This window comes from Rhinolophus hipposideros, assembly GCF_964194185.1.
Source record: "Rhinolophus hipposideros genome assembly, chromosome: 26".
Taxonomy (NCBI): Eukaryota; Metazoa; Chordata; class Mammalia; order Chiroptera; family Rhinolophidae; genus Rhinolophus; species Rhinolophus hipposideros.
In genome coordinates this window covers 480,654-500,482 of record NC_138072.1, presented here as the reverse complement: position 1 = coordinate 500,482, position 19,829 = coordinate 480,654, and the positions used below count along the sequence as shown (strand labels likewise).

Sequence of the window (19,829 nt, the reverse complement as noted above, 5' to 3'; positions counted from 1 at the left end):
GGGGGAGCAGTGGGGAGGGGCAGGGGCTGCAGGAGAGGGGAGCTTGGAATCTGCAGTTTATGTGACCAGTCACGTATGTCATCTCTCTCTAATTAGGGGTTTGGAGCTGAGGCGGGGCTCAGCTCGCCTGTCCTGGAACAGAGCCGAGTGGCGAGCAGGCACGGGGCAGGGCAGGCCCCACCCCTGTCCCCTGCTACAACTCAGGGACACCAGCCCTGTGCTGGGTTTCGCGTGCGTCACCTCAGCAGTGCTCACAGCCGTCTGTTAGCTGTGTCGTCACCCGCGTGTTACGAGACGAGCCCGGGGTGGCACACAGTCGGCGACCCTGAGTCCATGCAGTCAGCCCTGCCACCATTCCTCAGGCTGGGAGGAGGGACCCGGGCTCTTCTCAGCCTTCCTCTCACTCGCGTTCTCTAGCAGGAGCCCCGCACTGGTTGTCAGGTGGCCGGATGGCTCCGAGTAACTTGCACTTAGACTCCCTGCAGTCGGACGCTTTTTCAGATGGCTGCCGTACTGAGTGACGTGCATCCTGGCTGTGGGCCAGGGTGTCCGCTCTCCTCAGAAGGGACAGGACCCTCCGGGCCAGCTGATTTGAGCTGAGACTGTCGGTCAGTATAGGAGGCAGGGAGACAGCATTCGTGCAAGTGCTCGATTCGTGCAAGGCAGCAACAGCTGCGTGTGTTCAGGAGCCCGCGTCGGCCCATGTGCCTGTGGTGTGGTGTTGGGTGGCAGGGCAGGAGGGGAACAGATAAGCAGGCAGGGGCAGGGGCAGGGGCTGGCCCAGGTCCTGAGGGCCAGAGCAGGAGACCCGACTTGTTTTCCTAATTGTAAAAGGAAGCTGCTTGGAGGGTTTTAAGGAGGGAAGTTCAATCTGGCTTTTACATCATCAAAAGATGATTCTTGCTGCTGTGAGATGCGTGGACGGTAGACGGTCAAAGCTGGGGGGCAAGGAGACAATGGCTGCCACTAATGCAAGTGCCAGATGATGGCCACTGGACCTCCTGTTAGAGGTGGAGGCCGGGCTGGCCGACTGGGGATGGACTGGTTGTGCAGGGCTTTGTCCTGCAGGAGGCGCTGTTTTCGTCCCACTCTGCCTGAGCCCATCTCCCTTCACATCTGGGCTTCACGCCAGGCAGCACGTGGCATTTCCTGGCCAGCGACTGGTTTCAGGGTGGTCCAGTCGCAGGGACTTTTGCTCATGACCTGCTGGACCTACGTAAGGAGGCACATAGCTGGCTGGCGCTGCTGGCCACTGCAGGAGGGGGCAAGTGTAAGGGACAGGCAGCCTAGGCGAACGGTGTCACTCTGTACGGCAGTCTGCGGCCACCAGCACAGATGCTCGCCCTGCCCCTTGCGACCACCGTCTGACTTGGGGTATCGTTCACAACTGGCCCCAGCTGGCCGCTAATGGGGTCTGGGAACCCCAAATCGGGCTTCACTGTGCGTGGGCATAGGAGACAAGCCCGGGCTTCAAAGAGAGCAGTGACTGACTGGAGAACTGGGTTCAAGAATGCGGGAGAAGCTGGGAACATGTGCTCCGTCTGTCACTAATGGGCTGTACAAATTCACGTTCTTGTCTTCTGGGCCTGAGCCCCAGACACACATTGCGTGGCTGCTGCGGACTGAGGGCCAAGGGGACTCACTCATGGCGAGTGGACTATTGTGACACGTGCTCTGTGCACAGTGCCCCCGTGGGGTCACAGCACCACTGGACACTGACAGGACTTCAGTCCTAACAGCTGCCCTCTGGGAAGTCTCACTCAGCATGTCACCCTCTTTCCACTTCAACTGGTTTCTGTCACCTAACAGGGTAACAGAGGCAAGTCCAAGTATCTGATAAAATCACGAGGATTCAAGTTTGGCACCTAGTTGTTCAGAGCAGGACTTGCCATGAAACGAAGCGAGGGACGGAAAGGGAATGTAAAAATCCCTCCTTAAATTTGTAAGACTGTTGGTTAATCCCAGGTCTGATTTTCTCACCACTGTGTTCTAAAACACTAGCACAATACTTGGTACATAGTAGGTGTTCAATAAATATTTGTTGAACAAAAGAAAGGTATACCACAGTAATTCTGACAAGTTGTGTAACTCAAAAAGTGAAAGCTGCAGAAAAGTTAACCAAAGGGTACATTACCTTATTCCCACGTTGCATACGACTGCTGAAAACCTAGGAAGGCCTGGTGCTAACTGAATTGTTTCTAACAGCTCTTTGCATCGTGTCAAACACCCAGGGTCCCTGGGGATGTCAGTAAGTTGGCAAAACAAAGGGCAACAATTCCAAGTGTTTACCATTCTCATTGTGTAGCTCTCTAGCCCGTTTGCTCCCAGACACACATGCAGGATAAACACGTACTCAACATTAAATGATTATTTATTTTTCAGGTTTAAAAGGTTTCAAAATACGTATGTCAAGCTAATTAAACTACGCCTGGAGAATCAATGTGGAGCAGAATGGATAAATATACAAGGTCCGCTTCATAGGGTACAGCAGTGACAATGTCACCAAAGCAAACACTCGAGAAAGGCAGGCCGCCTAGACCATCCTGGCAGAGATGCATTAGCTAAGACGGCCCGGCCCGGCCGGCACAGCGAGACCCTCAGCACCAGGGCGGAATCTCTTCTCAGGGCTGCCGGGCTGCCTGGCCTTCCTTTTCTTGGTCGTGTTGTGCACTTCTGAGTCGCTGGCCTCTGGCAGGTCACCAGGCGTCTCCTGCTCGTCAGCCTGTAGGGTGAACACGGGGGCACAGCAATGCCAGGGCGGACGACCAGGGGCTTCCCGGCCCTTCTGTGCTGCTTCCTGTACACGTCATTCCCTCCAGCTGAAGCTTCTCAACTTTTCGTATATTTTCATTTTGTATTTCCTTCCACAGTGACACTAACTCTACTTAATCTGAAAGATGTCCTTAACTCACTAAGAACCAGAATGTGCTCATCTGTGTCCCTGCCATTTGTATTTTATTAAATGAGGAAACTGCCAACTTAAACTGGGGAAGTTTTTCCTTCTCCCTCCTCCATGATGGTCTCCTAAGAAAACCCAACTTCCCCCTCCCTCCTGTACTTCTCACCCATCCCCGATTCCTGCAAAGTCCCTTCTCAGTGCTAATAAGACATCAGAAGAGGATCTGAGTCGCCTCTCATCTATCCATGCTACCCACAGGATATTAAAAAATTAACCAGCTGCCGCCTGCCCTCTAGTGTTGCCAACAGGTGACAACTGCTGGGAAAATGTGTTGGTTGAGCTACGAGGCTATTTTGCTGAATAATCACTTAGAAGCTTCCAACAGGAGAAAAAGACCAACCAGCCATTCTAGAGTACAGTACACATTTGGCAAACCTAGTCAACGCTAATGCACATCTAGACACAGCCCCGTTTACTGGGCTGACAGCAGCAGCAAGCTCAGGGCTGTACAAACATCATACCTTCTGCTTCTGTCGCGCGTGCTTCTCTGTCCACTGCCTGGCGTTCCTGAGGAAGACTGGCTTATTGTATTTAAACTCTGAGGACTGACACACAGACAAAAGAACACGCGTCAGTGGAGAGAACAGGGGCCTGCAGTAGCAGTGCCAGCTTCTCCCGTGCCTCCCAAACGGAGAACAGAAGCATCGAGAAAGCAGGCTGTGTGCCGAGAGTAGACGCCATGAGGACACCTACTATGTCAGCCATGAGCGGGTCGTCGGGGTTGGGCTCCGACATGAGCAGCTGAATGGACGTCAGGACAGTTGCAATGCTGAGGGATGGCCTCCAGGCGCCCTGCGCGCGCGCACACACACACGACTAAGAATGTGGCCCTCCGAGCCAAGCTGTCCCGACGAGCACGACTGACGGCTGCGGTCAGCCCCGTACCCACCACTCACTTTTGGTGGCAATTTGAGAATATCCAGACAAATCCTTCCAGCAGAGTCGATGTTCGGATGATAGATAGGAGTCAGGAAGCGGATCTGAGGAGGTTCAAATGGGTACCTTTGAAAGCACAGGGCAACAGAGAAACTTTATTAAAAGACTCCTTCTTAACACTTCATAAACGGCTTCCTGGAAAACAGCCTTTGAGAGGTAAAACTGTTCTGCCCCCAAGTGTATCATGGAAATCTACAAACAATCAGAAAGCTGAAATGACAACGCTGAAAACACTGATGTCCCTGTGTGATGTGGACCCAGCCGGCCCACCCGCCAAGTACTTCTACGTTAAGTCATGATAGGGCTCGTGTGAAAATCCAGGACCTTCATCTGTGACATTTAACACTCTTCCAGTAACTGCGTCTTACCCTGTACGCTTAGAATCTAGTTCACACTAACCTCTCAGGAATGATAACTTCCAGCTTGAACACACCTTTTTCATAAGGTGTGTTGGCCCCACCTAATATTTCTTAAAAGAAAAAGAAAGAAAAAGTTAAGAGGTGATTGGATGACCTGAATTACACCACAGGGTCTTCCAGAGAAGCTGGGTCTAGGGCAATAATTCTCTCAGGGCTTTAACCAGTCCTCATACCATGCACCCCAAAAGGTGAGGGTGTCAAGCCAAGGACATAGACAGATCAAAACAGAAGTTGGAACATGAGGGCCCTGGATCGAACACGGCCTGCACATCTGCTTTGTCTGCACTGTGGATTCTAAGCACTTCGTTTCCTGTCCAGCCTCACAGATATGAGATACATTCTGCTTCAGAGCGGAAGCCCAAATCTTGGCTACACGTCAGCAGAAGGTGTACCGTAAGGCCAAAGAAGTGCCAAGCCAACCTTTTATAAATGCAAACCAATTTGGGGGAGGCTGGTGGGCAGGCTGCCCTCGCACTGTTCCCCGCTTCACAGGAAGGTACAGCTCCCAGCACCAGCACCAGCGCCACGACCCACTGGCGGCGGCGTGCTGGTACCTACGTGCATGCAGATCGCCCATCTGGTCCCTGTCTTGCCAGCATGTGATGCCTGGCGGTGGCTCCGTGGCTAATAGGTTCAGCTCTCTCTTCAGACGTGATGCTCTCTGCATGATCCCCAAGTAACAGGAAGCCCACACAGTTCACTAGGCCACACTAAAAGCTGGCTGGACTCTAGGGAGAAAGGGGACAACCATGAAATAGACAGCACGGGTGACGGGGCTCTATAGCACATGGCTGCACTAAATGAAGGACAGAGATTCCTCATGCCACGCCCTGTTCTGAGAAGGGAGTCTGAGTCTTTTCCATTCCTTCTTGTTATCTACTTAAACACGTTTAAAAAATGAAGTATAAAGATGCACAAAGTCCTACAAACAACAGGAGACTAGCTAGTTTAGATCAAGGTCCGTTCCCACTGATGAACTATAAACTCCTGAGGCAGAGCCTGGCTCTCATTTTGCTCATGCAGCATCCTCAGCACGGCTGGCACAGAACGGGACGGACAACTACCCGCTGCGGGAGGAAGCCTACGTGCGCTTGGCAAGGTGACTCCGACAGAGCCACGACTCTGAGATATTTATAAGCTAATGCTGAAGTGTCTGAGCTGGATGTAAATGTAACTGATTTGTAACCAAAACCTTAACAATGCAATTGATGGTCTACTTGGGTGGTGAGCCCGGGGTTGGTTAACAACACAGCCAACCCACAAATCCCCAGATTTCTTCCCTTCTAATCCTTCTCCTGCCTATAACTTCCAGTACCAAGTGGAATAGAAGAGCTGTCGCATATGGAAAGAGGCCCCACGTCTTAGTCACTAGGGGAAATGCCAATCTAACCCACGATGAGCTAGAACCTCACACCGCCGGCATAACTATAATCAGAGAGGTGGTATCCAGTGTTGGAGGACGTGGGGAAACTGGAATCGTCATGCCTTACCAGGGGTGCAAACGGACGCAGCTACTTTGGAAAAGAGCCTGCCAGCTCCTCCCAGTGTGGAACCCAGACGGCCTTGGGACCCTGCAGTTCTACTCCTAGGTTCACACTCGAGAACTGAAAACACACGTCTGTGCACAATCTGTACACAAATGCATTATTCATAACAGCTCAAAAATGGAAACAACCCAAATGCCTGTCGGCTCACGAATGAAAACACAAAATGTGGATTCAAGAACTGTATGAATGACTTCAAAGCTCGCATTTCTAGCATCAGTAAGGATCTGAGTCGCTTTCGTTTCCAAATCATACTTTACGATTTTGAAGGAAAGTTCTACAGTATGTACGAGGATTCAAAAAGATCTCAAGATAGAGCCCTACTAAATGTCCCAGCCGCACGGCCCTGGATGTGTAACTAATAACTTTTATTAGACAGAAAGCTCTTGAATGGCAAAGTTCCTATTTTCGTTCTTTATTGCTTAGGTGACTGTTGAGCTTAATAGACGGTTTCAAATAAACGGTGAGAGATCAAGTGAGGAAAAAGGTCACCTTTTGAAGCGAGGCCTTCCATGGACACGGGGGCTTGGCAGGGTCCCTGCCCCTCCGGGCCTGCTAGCTCAGTTCTGCGGCCTAAAAGCTCCGTGTGGAAGCCAGCCCCAGTCCATGGCGTCTGCGTCCTAGTTCGTGACAACGACTTCAACAGTCACTGACTGTTCGTTAGTCTGGGAGACGAGGGCAACAGCTGGAATTCCACACGTCCCGCCCCTAAACCGCTCGGGCGGGGACGACGGGGGCGTGGCCTGCGCTGGGCCGGCCGTCGGTCACCGGTGACTGACAGGTGCGGCGGTGGGACCCCGCCCCGCCCGGCCCGAAGCGCCCTCCCGGCCGCGCTTCCCGCTCCCCCGCCCCGCGCAGCGCGTCCCCCGGGGCGCCCCGCGCTGACGCGTTCCTCCGACTTGCTCAGCGGGAGCCGCCACGACCCCAACGGCAGCGGCCCGGGGACGGGGCCCGCGGCGCCTTCTCCCACGGGGGCCCGACCGGGTCGCGCGTCCCGGGGCCGCTGCCGAGGCCCCTCCCGCCGCCCCCTCCCCGCGCCGGCCGCCGCCGCCCTCCGACGGCGGGTCCCCCGTCAGCGGTGCCGGCGCGGGGCAGCCCCGGGGAGCGCGGGGCGCGAGCCGACGCCGCCGCCGAGCGTCCGTCCGCGCGTGCGCCTGCCCACAGGCCGACCGCCCCGACCCCGAGGCGCGCGGACGCCGTCCCCCCGCCGCCCTCCCGAGGGCTCCTCCTGGGAGGGAATCCGCACGTCAGGCGGGGGGCACTCACCCCGACCGCGGCACCTCCGCGGGGACCGGACACCCAGCCGCGCGCTCCCCGAGCCGACCGCCTCTCCGCGCAGGCGCCGGCGGTGTTGGCGTCGCCCCGCCTCCCGCCCGCGCGCGTCGCCATTGGCCCGCGGCGAGGCAGGGAGACGCGCGCGGCCGCCCATTGGCCCGCGCTCCGAGGCGCGTCGCTTCAAGTGGGAGCGCGCGACGCTGCGGGTGCGGCTGGGACGCCGGCCGCTCTGGGCGGCGGAGGCCGGTTCCGAGGCCGGCTCTGTGGGCCCGAGCGGGACAGGCGCTGGGAGCCGCCTCACCGGAGGGACACGAAGGGAGCGGGAACGCTGCATCTGGCGCGGAGGATCGTGGGACTGCCCGTCTCCGGTTCTCCGCAAGTCCCTTTGCAGGAGGAGGTGCTGCCGAGGACGCGCGCACGGAGACCGACGGAGGGGCGTGACGGACGGCACGTGCGGCTCGGCGAGGCGGCCTGGCCGTGGGCACGCAGAGCGGCGCCGGCGCCCGGGACGCGGCGGTCCCTGCCTGCAGCGGAGGGGTCCTGCGCCGGGCGGATCCTGCTGCCGAGGACCCGCGGGACGCCACCGGCCTCTGGGAGCGGCCCCCGCCCCGCCGCGCCCTCGGCGCGCTGCTCGCGGCCGGCCTTGGAGCGGGGGTCGCTCAGCGCGGGCGGCCCGCCCCCCGAAGGTGCCAAGCAGCCGGGCCCACGGCGGTGACTGCTGCTTTCATCCGCGCCGCGTCCCGCGTGCCCGCCGCAGGGCCGTGGGCTCTGCCCGAGGGACGCGCACGTGCGCTTGGGTCCTGCCGGGTCCCCGCCCGCGAAGCCGCCCGCGCTGGTCGGAGTGGATGGCGCGCGGAAGGGGCCCCGCGCAGCTTCCGACGGCGCCGGCGTTTCCTGCTGGCGGGGCCGTCAGGGGCGTGGGTCGCGACTCCGCGGTGGGTGCTTCTGCCATCACCGACGTGTCCCCCTTAGCCCTTCCACGGCCTGTCTTCTTCCTACGCCCACGGAGCTGTGTCTCAGTCGCAGCCTGTCTCAGAGCTGACCGCGGTTTCCTGCTTGGCTGGCTCCCCTGGAAACGCGTCTTGAAAACGTCTGTTAGGAAGAGCAGGCGCTGCATGGAGTCCGGTGGAGAGAAGAGATGGGATGAGAAACGAGCAAGGTCCCGTTGTCCTGGCGACCAGACCGAAAGGCCCGGATGGAAGAAAAGCGGGGAGAACCCCCTGGGCCAAACGCAGTTTCCACTTGTCCTCCGGGGGAAGTGCGGTCCCGCGTGGGAGTGAGAGCCGGCTCCGGACTTTCATCAGCTGTGCGGCCCTCGTTGCTTTTAAGAGCGCTGTGCCAGTGCTGCAGTTTGAGTTTCTTCTCTTTACAGGAGAATGTACATCATCACAGCCGGCTCACGGGACACATTTAAACTACACAAATCATATTTCGTGACTGTAAATTAATGCACATAGTAAGGAAAACAAGGCTTTCTACGCCCATTGTTATTTAGGGTTTACGACGGTGATGGAAGACTTAGTTAGAATTCACAGAGTATTTAGGAACACCTACTGCGTGTACGACTGCTCTTCTCCCCGCTCGCACTGACACGGTGGTGACTGCGTGTTAATGCATTGTATGTTCCAATGTGAATAAAACTCGAGACGTAGAACCAGGTACTTTATGCCTAGTTTCCCCCAGTGGAAAATACGGATGATCACTGCCTCTCTTCCACTGCAAAGAAGAGCTGATGTGATAACTAAGGAGCCAAGTTTAGTTTAGAGTCATAGCAAGAACAAACTACGACTCCCGAAATGCCCAAAGAGCTGCCGCGGGTCCAGGAGCCTGTTCCAGCTTTAGGGCAAAGGTGACCCCACCGCTGGGTCCCGCGGCGAAGCCGGGAGCTGCGGGCGCTCGGCCCTTTCCTGATGCATCCAGGGATTTGTGGTTCCCTGCAGACCACGGGGCGCCCCTGGGGCGGGCCTCGGACTACAAGTCCCGTGACGCCCCGGGGCGCGGCGCGCCTGCGTGCTGAGGCCGCGAGAACGCGCGGCCGGCGCTGGCGGCGGAGGAATAAAGATGGCGGCGCGGGCGTCTCCGCCTTCTGCCCCCGGCTGACGCGCTCCTGGGGAGGCGGCGGCGGCAGCGCGAGCGGCCGCGACCCGGTGGCGGTCGTGCAGCCGCGGCTGCCGAGCCCGAGCGATGGCCGAGCTGGAGCACCTGGGCGGGAAGCGGGCCGAGTCGGCGCGCGTGCGGCGGGCGGAGCAGCTGCGGCGCTGGCGGGGCTCGCAGACCCAGCAGGAGCCCGCCGAGCGGCAGCCGCGCACCCGCCGCGGGGGCCCCCGGGTCCGCTTCGAGGACGGCGCGGTCTTCCTGGCCGCCTGCTCGAGCGGGGACACCGACGAGGTGAAGAGGCTTCTGGCCAGGGGAGCCGACATCAACACGAGCAACGTGGACGGCTTGACAGCCCTGCACCAGGTAAGCCCCGCCGCCCGCGCCCGCGGGCCTCGGCCCGGCCGCCCTTTGCCCTGCGCGGCGCCGGCGTGGGTGCCATGGTTACGGGGGCTCGGCGGTCCGCGTGCGGCGCCCGGGCCCCTGCGTGCGGGCAGAGCCGGCCTCGGCCCCCGCGGACAAGGCCCTCTCCTGGCGGCCGCGCCTCCCGTGTTGCTGGGTTGTGACGCTTGCCTGCGGCCTCTGCGCCTCGCACCGCGGCCCGGCCGTCCCGCCTCGCGCTCCCGGGGCAGCTCCCTCCCGCGGGCCTTGGGTGCGGACCCGCCCCGACCCGCGCGTGTGTGTTTGACCTCACGGGACGCCTTCCGCGCTTTCCGTTCCCCGAAGCCCCCTGGGGCAGCCCCGTGCGGACAGTGGCGTGGGGACGCCGTCACTCCGTCTTCTGCGCGTGCGACTGTCCCCGGACCCCACCCGCCGTCCCCGGGCGCAACTTCCTAGCTGTTTTGCTGCGCTGCGAGCTGGACTCCCACTCGTAGTCCTTCCTCGTTTTCTCGTGCTGTCAGTGCACAGTGAATGCGTTGGCACGAGAACCCACTTCTGAACGATACGGCGACTTTCCGCCCAGCACTTCTCCCAGTGCCTCAGTCCGCAGCCCAGAACCACCCCTCACCTGTTTCCATCCTGTCTCTGCTCTTCACCCTGTCTGTCCAGGGCCTCTCTGCTCACAACGGTGCCCTGAAGTACCAACCAGCACTGGTATGGCTTTTTGCTGTTTGAACTTATTTCTTATGCTCTCCCCGTGGGAATCTCAGCAGTGACCCTTGGAGGGAGATGTGCCAGGTGGTGTCGTTATTCCCAGGAGAGGAATCTGAAACTCGGCACCATAACCTGGGCAAGATCCCAAAGGAAAAAATTAGGCATGGACTTTTCAGATTTAAATTCTAGAGCTTTACATCCCACCTTACAAAGAGCTGAATATAAATACGATGGATGCTGAAAGGCCCACGTTCGTTATTTTAAATTTCTGAACTCTGAGAAGGTGGATATTATCTTTCCAGTGTCTCTGGGATGTTAAGGTTGAGATCTGATTCTGGGAGGGACCGTTTCATGGGCTCAGAGAGGACCGAGAAGTCCATGTGTTCCTTCAGTGATTCACTGTTCTGCCGGAGCAGTTTTCTTAGTGAAACTCAGTACCCTTTTCTTTTAAGGTGACTGCTAGCTGAGTTCCATCCTTACCGTATACATTTTAATCGCGCCCTGAGAAAAGCACCAACTTTGAGGTCACTCTCCTTCCCATACCAGGTCACCACTTTTCTGATCCCTTCTCCTGACACCGACCTCCCTGGTGTCTTTCCTTAACTGCCACCTCAGCTTGTGAAGTGCAGTAGTTAATATACTCTTCACATTCAGTAATCTCTTGAAATAGGAGTGGAAGGAGATGACAGCTATGGAATTTTTAAAAATACTTGCAGATGTAATACAGTCGGCCCTTCGTATCTGTGGGTTCTTAGAGCCGACGAAGGGACTTGAGCATCTCAGATTTTGGTATTCCAGGGGTGCCTGGAACCCATCCCCCACAGATACTGAGGGACGACTGTATAGGAATTCCTCCCTATTTACAGGGCTGGCAATGAATTGAATTGAATAAGTGTCCTCAGTACGAGACAAACTCAGCTAAAGATGAAGCTACTGGAAGATCTGAGGTAAAACAAACCTTCTCTTGAGAAACCATCTCTGTGAATCGTGACAGGGGGCCCTTATAGGCTCAGGAACTCTCATATGTCCACGGATTCCCGCAGAGTTACAATGTTTCTCCACCACCTACAGAACTCTTAGGTACATGAAAGATTATTTTCAAAGTGAAATTGGAGCCGCTAGTAGCTGGACAACCTACTTTATGACTGACTGTTCAGCGGAATTGAGAGTGGTACCATTATCTGAGTTATTTAGTTAAAATATCCATCTGGTACACAAACATGATATGAATCATCAGCGTAATTGCTTCCTTTGTCTCTTCTTTCAGCCACAGCCTCTTGACCATGTGGGTTATCATCTTGTCATGTTGGGAGAAACCCCCACACGATGTCAGGGAAGATTTCCTCCTGCCCGGCGAGGTCACAGTAGGAGATTTGCACCTCAGGTTGTGGTGCCTTGATCCTGCTTTTGACTTAGAGACCTTTCTTTCTTGGCCGCCTTTGCTTAGGCCACGCGATGCTTGAGTCAAAGATAACAAGCTCCAGGGGGCCTATTAATAATACTTGAAATAGACTGGGATAAGTATCTCAAAGGTTAGACCTCCTCTGATGAAAGCCTGGGAAGTTGATACAGACTAATTAAACTTGGGTGAACAAATTAAGATTCGGTGTGTGTGCCCTTAGTATAGTGGGGTCTTCAGTGAAGAAGGAAGTCATCTGAATACATAACCCTTGAAACCACTGGCTCACAGAGGGATCCCCACTTCACGTATGTGTATACACCGTAGGGCCCGGAGCGTGGCCGACAATCCTGACTGGGCTGAACTTCTTGGATTTTTATTTATTTATTTTGCGAGATTGATTATTAGCATCTGTCCTGGTATCTTTAGCATTATAATCTCGGGTGCTTTAGGTCTAGATACAGGCTCTTAAAACTGCGTCCCAAATTAGGGGGCTGCTGTAAGGGGCAAGTGCTTGTTTTTGGAAAGGAGATTTTTCTGGATTTGTTGAAATGAATGCAGGCTTATTCCTTCAGAATATATTATATTGACATTTATATCTGTGTGGTGGAGGCCCTGAGGTCAGTCCACACAGATCTTTTCTCCGGACCGGTGTGGTTGGTCTTTGTTCGGAGGAATCCGGAGGCGACTAGCAGGGTTCTCTGCCTGACTGGCGCTCAGGTTAGTTTTGGAAGGGCTCCGAGTCCAAGTGTGGCCTTCAGGGTCACCCCGACTGGCGTTCCACTCCTAGTAGACTCTGTCATTCTAGAGCTGCCTTAGGCCTCAGGGAGCTTAAAATGATCTTTCTCTGGAAGAGAGTGGAGAAACAGACAGATGAGGGAAGGAGAAAGCAGTTCGTATTCAGTCATGCCGAGTAAGACAGGCGACAACTAAGATACTGTGTGCAGTTCAGTACAAGACAGCACGAGTGTGTGCCCACTTGACTGGTAAAGTCCAAGCTGTGTTCTTCATGCTTTCTCTTATATTCCAAGTTCATCACTTCTTCCTGTTATAGCCCTCCTGTGAGGTCAGCTGAGAGTCAGGACCCCAGGCCGTGTGGGGTTAAGAAACTCCTTCACACCACTGTGGATCCCGAGTAGTCACCTGGTTGTTTGCACTTTACCTCTTCAGGTTGGCTCCCATGTGCATCAGACCAGGCTGGGCTCTTACAGCCTTCGAGAGAGCAGTGTCAGTCCTCAGATGTTTGGAGGACTGCAGTGGAGATTCTGTGAGGTTTTTCCCCTGCTAAGCGTGATTTAAGGTAGTCTTTCTGTTGACTTTTGGAAGAAAAAAAATAGATCTATGATCAATGTGATTGTAACTGTAAATTAGGGCCCAAAATACATGAGAAGTCTCCGACAACACTGCTTTCTAGCTAGTTCAAGTGGCTTCATTATTGATGAGTTAAGAAAGTTTTAGGGTATTAAACCTGACCTTAGAGGCAGGAAAGTTATCTTCCTATCACTGAAGAGCTGATTAGCTACCATGTTTCCCTGAAAATAAGAGGGGTCTTATATTTATTTTTGCTCCAAAAGACGCATTAGGGATTATGCTCAGGGGAGGTCGTCCTGAAAGATCGTGGTAGGGCTTATTTTCCGGTTAGGTCTTATTTTCGGGGAAACGTGGTAGTTCAGATTATTTTGTTTCCTGGTTTCGCCATTTCTCACTCATTAGCCTTGTCCCTGGAAGGCAGCCTTGGGGGAGCAATGACAGGGAGGTTAGTACCTTAAAGTTTCTTCTGCCATTTGTTCTTTGGCATTTATTGAAAGTCTACTTAGTATCGGCTCTGTGCTTCTTGTTACTTGTTGCTTAGCAATTGATACGTTTTAGAAACTAAATAGAATTTTGGGAATGCACTCCAGAATAGCGGGTTCCTATTTTCATTTATAATAGGAAACTGGCTACATAGTAACTTTCTATTCTAGCATTCTGGCTCTTGGGGGTTGGAGGGGGAGGATTATATTCATCAGTATTTGTGACTATTTTCATCTATGCTTATGAATGAAAATTATTCTATTTATACCTTTTTGCCTAAAGGTGGTGAAAGATGGAAGTTTGGGATCTTGAATAAATCATTAGTGGTTTAACATAGTAATAATAGATCCAGATTGAAGATCTTGACCCAGAATTTCATGTAGGGCAAAGAATTTAAACCTCGTTTGGGTTGCTAATTGAAGCGTGCTCAATTGTTTTACTTTCTTGTTAGGGTTTTTATTTCTCCCCCTGCTTTGGAAGCGTAATTTTAAAAAATTGTCTCTTAAATCTTAGACTTTAGATTGTAACCAGTATAAGTAAATTTTATGGGCTTGAAGTTTTATCAGGTATGCAGAGTTTGTATTTGTTTCATGAGTCCATTTAACTAGAAAACTGAAGCTTTAGTTCTCAACATTGAGAATTGACCTATTTGAGGTTTCTAATACAATATTGCACCACACTGTAATTATGGGGATGGGTTTATCTAAAAACCTAGAAAAGATTTTGTACTTAGTATAGTTAAATATTGTAACACTGTGACAATCTGTCAGAATCGTACTCTAATGCAGTTTTGGAAATCCTGATTGGCTGTACATTTTTATGATTACTTGTTGGACAAGGGGGAGGAGTCCCATGTTTCCCCTATGATTTCTGCTTTTAATGAATTTCTGGTAATGCCACCAGAGAATTCCCGTTTTGACCTGGTAGCCCCACCTTAAGACATCTTTATTAGGTTCAGTTTGGCCCATGGCTGCCAGCAATGATTTATTGGCTAAACTGTGGTTTTCTCAGGTCTTACTTGTAACTGATAAAAATGAAAGTGCTACATTTTAAACATTGGAAAAAAGCCCAGGACTTCAAGTTGGCACCCACATGCATACACTTAATTATTGTAAATTCTGCTTTACCACCAGACAGTCCAGATGGGGAGACGCGGAACTTTCGAGCTTCTCAGGCTGCCCGGCAGGTCCGTCTCAGCTAGTCATGCTGTGGCAGGTGCGAGACTCGGAGGCCAAGTAGCTTCATTATTTACCTGGTGTTTCCAGCCTGCGGCTGCGTCGCCCCATGGAGAGATCTATCAGATGGCGCTAATAGCCCCGGAATAAAAAGGAAACTGTTTCAAACAGTTCCTGTGCCCATCGTTAGAATTTCGGATTGTCGCACTTGTTCCTGTCCACTACAGAGGGTGGTTACACGCTTCCTCCCGGCTGTCACCCACCCTCCCCTTGGCTTGGTCCTCGCCTTCTCTGCGCACTGCCCTGGAGGCCTTCTCTCTGCTTTGGTTCCTGACTTATCCCAAGACTTTTTGTCCTGATAGGTTATTTCTCTCGAGTGCATCCCTTCTAAGACCTCTCGCTTCTCCAAAGAAATGATTATGCCTTTTCCTTTTGAAGTCTTCACGTTTGAGTCATGCTCTGTTCTAACACTTGTAGGCTCGGGTCTCGTGTAGCTATGACGGCCTCTTTGAAAGGCACAAATACCTGCGTAGCCAGGCTTAAGGAATGGCCCGTTAGCAAACGCAGTGGAAATGCCGTTGTATTTTTACCTCACAGGAATGGATCCCTAAACAATTTGCAACATCGTTTTACATGTTTTTAGTGTTACATAAATGGGATCATAGTCTACATATACCTTTGCTGTGTGCTCTTAAGAATGTAATGTTTGTAAGGTTTATCTGTGTTGTTACACAAAGCACTGGCTCATTCATATTCACCTGATACATGTGACACTAACTTATTCATCGTCACAATGCCATCTGGTCGCCCAGTGGAGGATTATCCTAAAATGAATGGTCTCCTGTTGGGGGGCACCTGAGTTGTTTGCAGGATGATGATGTTATTTGCTTGTTGTTTTGTTTTGCTAGTAAAACATGTTGATACGTAAATGAAAACCATAAAGAGATATTACTTCACACCCACTTGGATGGTTTTAATACAAAAGATGGACAGTGCCAAGTATTGGAGAGGGTGTGGAGAAATTGGAGCCCGAGACACTGCTGTTGGGGCTGGAAAACGGTGCAGCCACTTTGGGAGCCGGTCTGGTGGTTCCTCAGAAGGTTAGACTCAGACTTACCACGTAACCCCCCCGTTTCGCTCTTGGGCATACAGCCTAACATACGTGCACGTACAAGCCGGGGCCCGCCGTTCTTCATTGCGTGTCTGCCTCACCGGTGCCTTGGCTGTGTCGAGCCTCTGCTCCGGAGGTTCCCGGTGACCCTCAGATCGCAATTCTGGCATTTCTGTTCTTCATCATACTTGACTTTCCGCTCCGTCAACATGCTGACCTTCCTGACGCTTTGCCTCCCAGGACTTCGTGACAAATCTCTTTCCTTCTCTGGGTGCACTGTCCTCGCTTGCACGCCCTTTTCCCACGTGATTTGAAATGCTAGCATCTCTGCAGGCTTCGTACTGAGTCTTCTCTTCACTCCTCTCCCATCTTCTGGCCACATGCCAGCTCCTAGTGGTGCTGCAGAGACATCGGCTGCTGGCAGCACTGTCGTCGTTCCTCTCCCACCCTCCTTTCCCTAGAGGACTCTGGGAATGACCCATGGGAATACATTTAGATTCGAGTATTTTGGAAGAAAGAATGAGATGATAATTTACTTATATTTTACTATTGCATTGAACATAATATGGCTCTAAATACAATAAGGCGCAATCCTGTTGACTAAGTTTATTGCGGTCATGTATTATTAAAGTAAGAAAGTTGTTGATATGATGTGTTTGGAATGACTGTTATGAATTAGCTATCACGGGAGTACCCAGATTGAGCAGTGTGTCTGCCGAGCTTACAAGATAAATGCTGTGCCTGAAGCGACCCCGAGGCACTGGGGACAGTGTGGTGACAGTGACGGTAACTGTGATAGTCGTAGCGATGGCGAGAGCTCAGCACAGCCCTAACAGACAGCTTCCAGGTGTGGGGTTTTCTCTTCCTTAGATTCGGCAGATTCTCATAGTGTGTGATCTCATGGCTGAAAAGAAGGAGAGACCTCTGGAGAGCCCGATAATTCTCAGCTGGTGTGTTACACACACACACACCCCAAAAAGTAAACAGAGAAAATGCAAGGACAAACCAGTTATGATGGCGTTTTCACAGCAACCAGGTGGGATCTTAGAAATGGGACGTAAACTGAGAAAATGGGACATTCCTGCTCTGTTACGTCCCGGCGGTGTCCCCTGCTGGGCTGTGATCTGACTTCCCTGGGCTGTCTTCACAGCGGTCAGAGCGTGGGACTGCTTCTGATCGTATGAAATTGCCTTCTGGGAAGTGGTCACTCACTCTTCAGGTACTTGCAAGTCCCTTCCCCCTCTGACCTGTTCTTCCAAAACCATTTTGATTTTTCAGAGCCAGCGTGCCAGGCATTCTGGTCAGCCCAGCGGAACCAGCCCTAGGAGCCTGCTGTCAGGGGTGCCGTGTCTGGCACAAGCGTCACAGCTCGCGGGGTGGAGGTCGGGGCGAGGGGTGGACTCCCCGTGGGCCGTGTGGCCCGTGGTGCCTTGGGCCGCGTTAGTGACGAGGCTGAGCCCTGAGAACACACGTCCCTGAGTGGCCTTGGCGAAGCCTTTTCATCACTGACTGTTGTCTCAAGAGTTTAAGAGCGGGCTCAGAAAAGGGATCCCATTCTGTGGACTTCTTGCCTTTTGCCATAAACAGTGTTATGTTGTTGGACATTTCAGGTTTCATCGTTTAGTCGCCTTTTCCTCACTACCAAACACATTATTTTGTGAAAATTGAGGTGGGAGATGACTTTTGAATTACAGAAGCTACCATGTTTCCCCGAAAATAAGACCTAGCTGGACAATCAGCTCTAATGCATCTTTTGGAGCAAAAATCAATGTAAGACCCAGTATTATATGAAAATTATATTAAACACTCGGTCTTACATTATAGTAGAATAAGACGGGGTCTTGTATTAATTTTTGCTCCAAAAGACACATTAGAGATGATGGTCCAGCTGGGTCTTATTTTCGGGGAAACACGGTAGTATTGGGATTCTCTGTGTGTACTCTGAGGTGTCTGCTACCAGCCGCCTGCACTGGGCCAAGCTCAGGTGCTCGCGGACCTGCCTGCGGATGCAGGTGAACGTGTCTGAGCGCCCTGGACACGGGCATTAGATGTCATCTTCCCAGTCAGGTGTAGTCACATGTTTGTCACATAAGCAGGAAAGTTCCATCCTACCTATAGTCGGAGTATCCGGTTAATAACACCACTGCTGCAGTGCTTTCTGTGGGGGGCACTGCGCGGTCCTGCCGAGGAGTTCAGTGTGGCGGGGAGTTGGCTGGCAGAGAACCCCGTGGATTGTAATGAGCTCTCACTGGCGTGGAGACACAGGTGGTGGAGACGAACCGCGGGCGTGGGGAGGGCAGCCGGGCCCGGCATGACAGAGGAGGTGCCGTTTGAGTGAGTGTGTGAGAGCACATGGGAGCTCCACGCAGGGAGGGGCATTGCATGCGAGGACACGGCATGTGACAGAGCTGCTAGGGACGGGGTGTGGTAGCTCAGCCGCACGCAGGACGGTTTCGGCCGTGTGCACGTTAAGTCATGTGGTCCTCGTTACGACACCCTGAAAAAACGTGATCGTCATTCCCGTGTGCAGACGAGGCCACAGAGGCAGAGAGAGTTCAGTGACTTTCGGAGGGTCTCACAGCCGGAAGCGTGAACTCAGGCTCCCTGGCCAGTGCGCTACCTGGGGGCCAGCACACGCAGTCCTCGGCACACGCAGCCACTGCCTGGTGCTCCTGCGTTCTCATCAGCTGACAAGCAACAGAAGAAGATTGTGTGACACGTGAAACACACGGAATTCTAATCTCCGCGTCCACGACGCTGTACGGAGCCCGCTCCCCGCGCTGGCTGACTGCTGGCCGGCTGCGCTCGCACCAGAGCGGAGAGTGTGCGCGGGGCCTGCCTGGCCGCACAGCCTGGAATCCCCTCCTCTCTGGCTCTTCGTGGGGAAAGCGGGCTGACCTCTACTCCGAATCAGTGCCCAGGACTATCTCACAGTATGTTGTTGTATAAAATCACACAGAGCACCTGCTAATACTTATCTTTTTAAAAATCTGTTTTCAAATTTGTTATCTCGTGTGTCCTCAGATCAACCTGGAAATAAAAGGAAGGGTGCGTGTGGAACTTTCCGTGTCCCAGCCGGCAAGCGAAGCTGTGGACAGACTGGGATGGCTGTGCCGTCGGGGCCACTCCTCTGCCTGCACAGCGTCTTCTCTGTCCCCTGTCCTGTCCTACAGGGACACTTGGGCTTGGACTCAAGGCTGCTCCATTGAGGAGATGGTGGAGACAGATTGGAGGAGCCGGGGACGCGCTCCCCTTCAGCGCGGCCCGGCTGCCCTGGGTTCTGAGCCTCACTGCCCCGCGGGGTCCCCCTAGGTCCGAGCACAGCCAGCAAGGTGCCCTGCAGGCCTTGGGCTTCACTGCACAGAAGCAGCACTCGCCATCAGAGCACACGGCCATTGCTCATTTAATTTCCATAAAGGACCATTGCGAGATCCGGCTGTGGGAAAACCTTTGCCCTCAGTAAATTTTGAATTTTTTCCCCAGGTTTTCACTTGTCCATTATTCTATCTTTGGAACATGAGGTTTCTACCTTTTTGCTATTCCTGATCTTGTCCTGGGCTAAGGAATGTCTCCTGTGAACAAGCAAAGAACGGAGGGTTTCTTTGTTGCCTCAGCACCACCGCTTGGCCAGTCAGGGAGAGTGGGTCGGACTCGTCTGCGTTTGTCATTTATCGCTTTGTGTTGTTGTTAGTGCCCATTTCCCCGTAGCAGTCTGCAGGCTGAACTATAGGCCGTGTTTCTTCAATTACTGAGCTTGATGTTTCCAGGGAAAGACAAGTTACATTTCTGAAGTCCTAACAACCAGCATCTTCTCTTTCAGCCCCAAGAGTGAATTTATATTATCAGCAAAATTGATTATACCCGGATTTGGTCTGAGGGCCCAGCAGGAATAAGATGCCACCTTCAGAGAGGTTGGCTGCGTTTCTGCTCACTGCCAGCGTGCCCAAGGCCCTGATGCCCGAGGCAGAGCGATGCAGGAGACCTTGCTGTCCCGGGCGGTCTGGGCCTGCAGCTCACACACTGCACCG

The 19,829-nt window shown here is 53.4% G+C and overlaps 2 protein-coding genes across 12 annotated transcripts in view; one reads left to right on the top strand and one right to left on the bottom strand.

Annotated features, from left to right (window-relative positions):
- Positions 1-2,353: 2,353 nt before the first annotated feature.
- UBE2T (ubiquitin conjugating enzyme E2 T) lies at positions 2,354-10,382 on the bottom strand. Of its 6 annotated transcripts, none has more exons than XM_081038899.1 (8): positions 7,125-7,199; positions 6,351-6,523; positions 4,869-5,042; positions 4,295-4,364; positions 3,856-3,961; positions 3,653-3,751; positions 3,421-3,504; positions 2,354-2,722 (listed from the first exon to the last, which is right to left on the bottom strand). In XM_081038899.1, exons 3-8 carry the CDS (start codon positions 4,876-4,878, stop codon positions 2,558-2,560), a joined length of 534 nt encoding a protein of 177 aa, XP_080895025.1. In that variant the 5' UTR covers positions 4,879-5,042; positions 6,351-6,523; positions 7,125-7,199; the 3' UTR covers positions 2,354-2,557. The 6 variants fall into 6 exon arrangements, with proteins under 6 accessions (XP_080895025.1, XP_080895021.1, XP_080895024.1 ...); XM_081038895.1 differs by having other exon boundaries at positions 4,873-5,042; XM_081038898.1 differs by having other exon boundaries at positions 4,873-5,042; positions 6,351-6,478; positions 7,125-7,183.
- PPP1R12B (protein phosphatase 1 regulatory subunit 12B) overlaps positions 9,171-19,829 on the top strand; it is a 101,571-nt gene continuing 90,912 nt past the window's right edge. For all 6 annotated transcript variants that reach the window (XR_013992625.1, XM_081038892.1, XM_081038891.1 and 3 more), the window contains exon 1: positions 9,171-9,593. Coding sequence is in view for 5 of the 6 variants with exons in the window: in XM_081038892.1 (XP_080895018.1) it covers positions 9,318-9,593 (276 nt within the window). In the remaining variant the exon portion in view is untranslated. The remainder of the gene's footprint in view (positions 9,594-19,829) is intronic.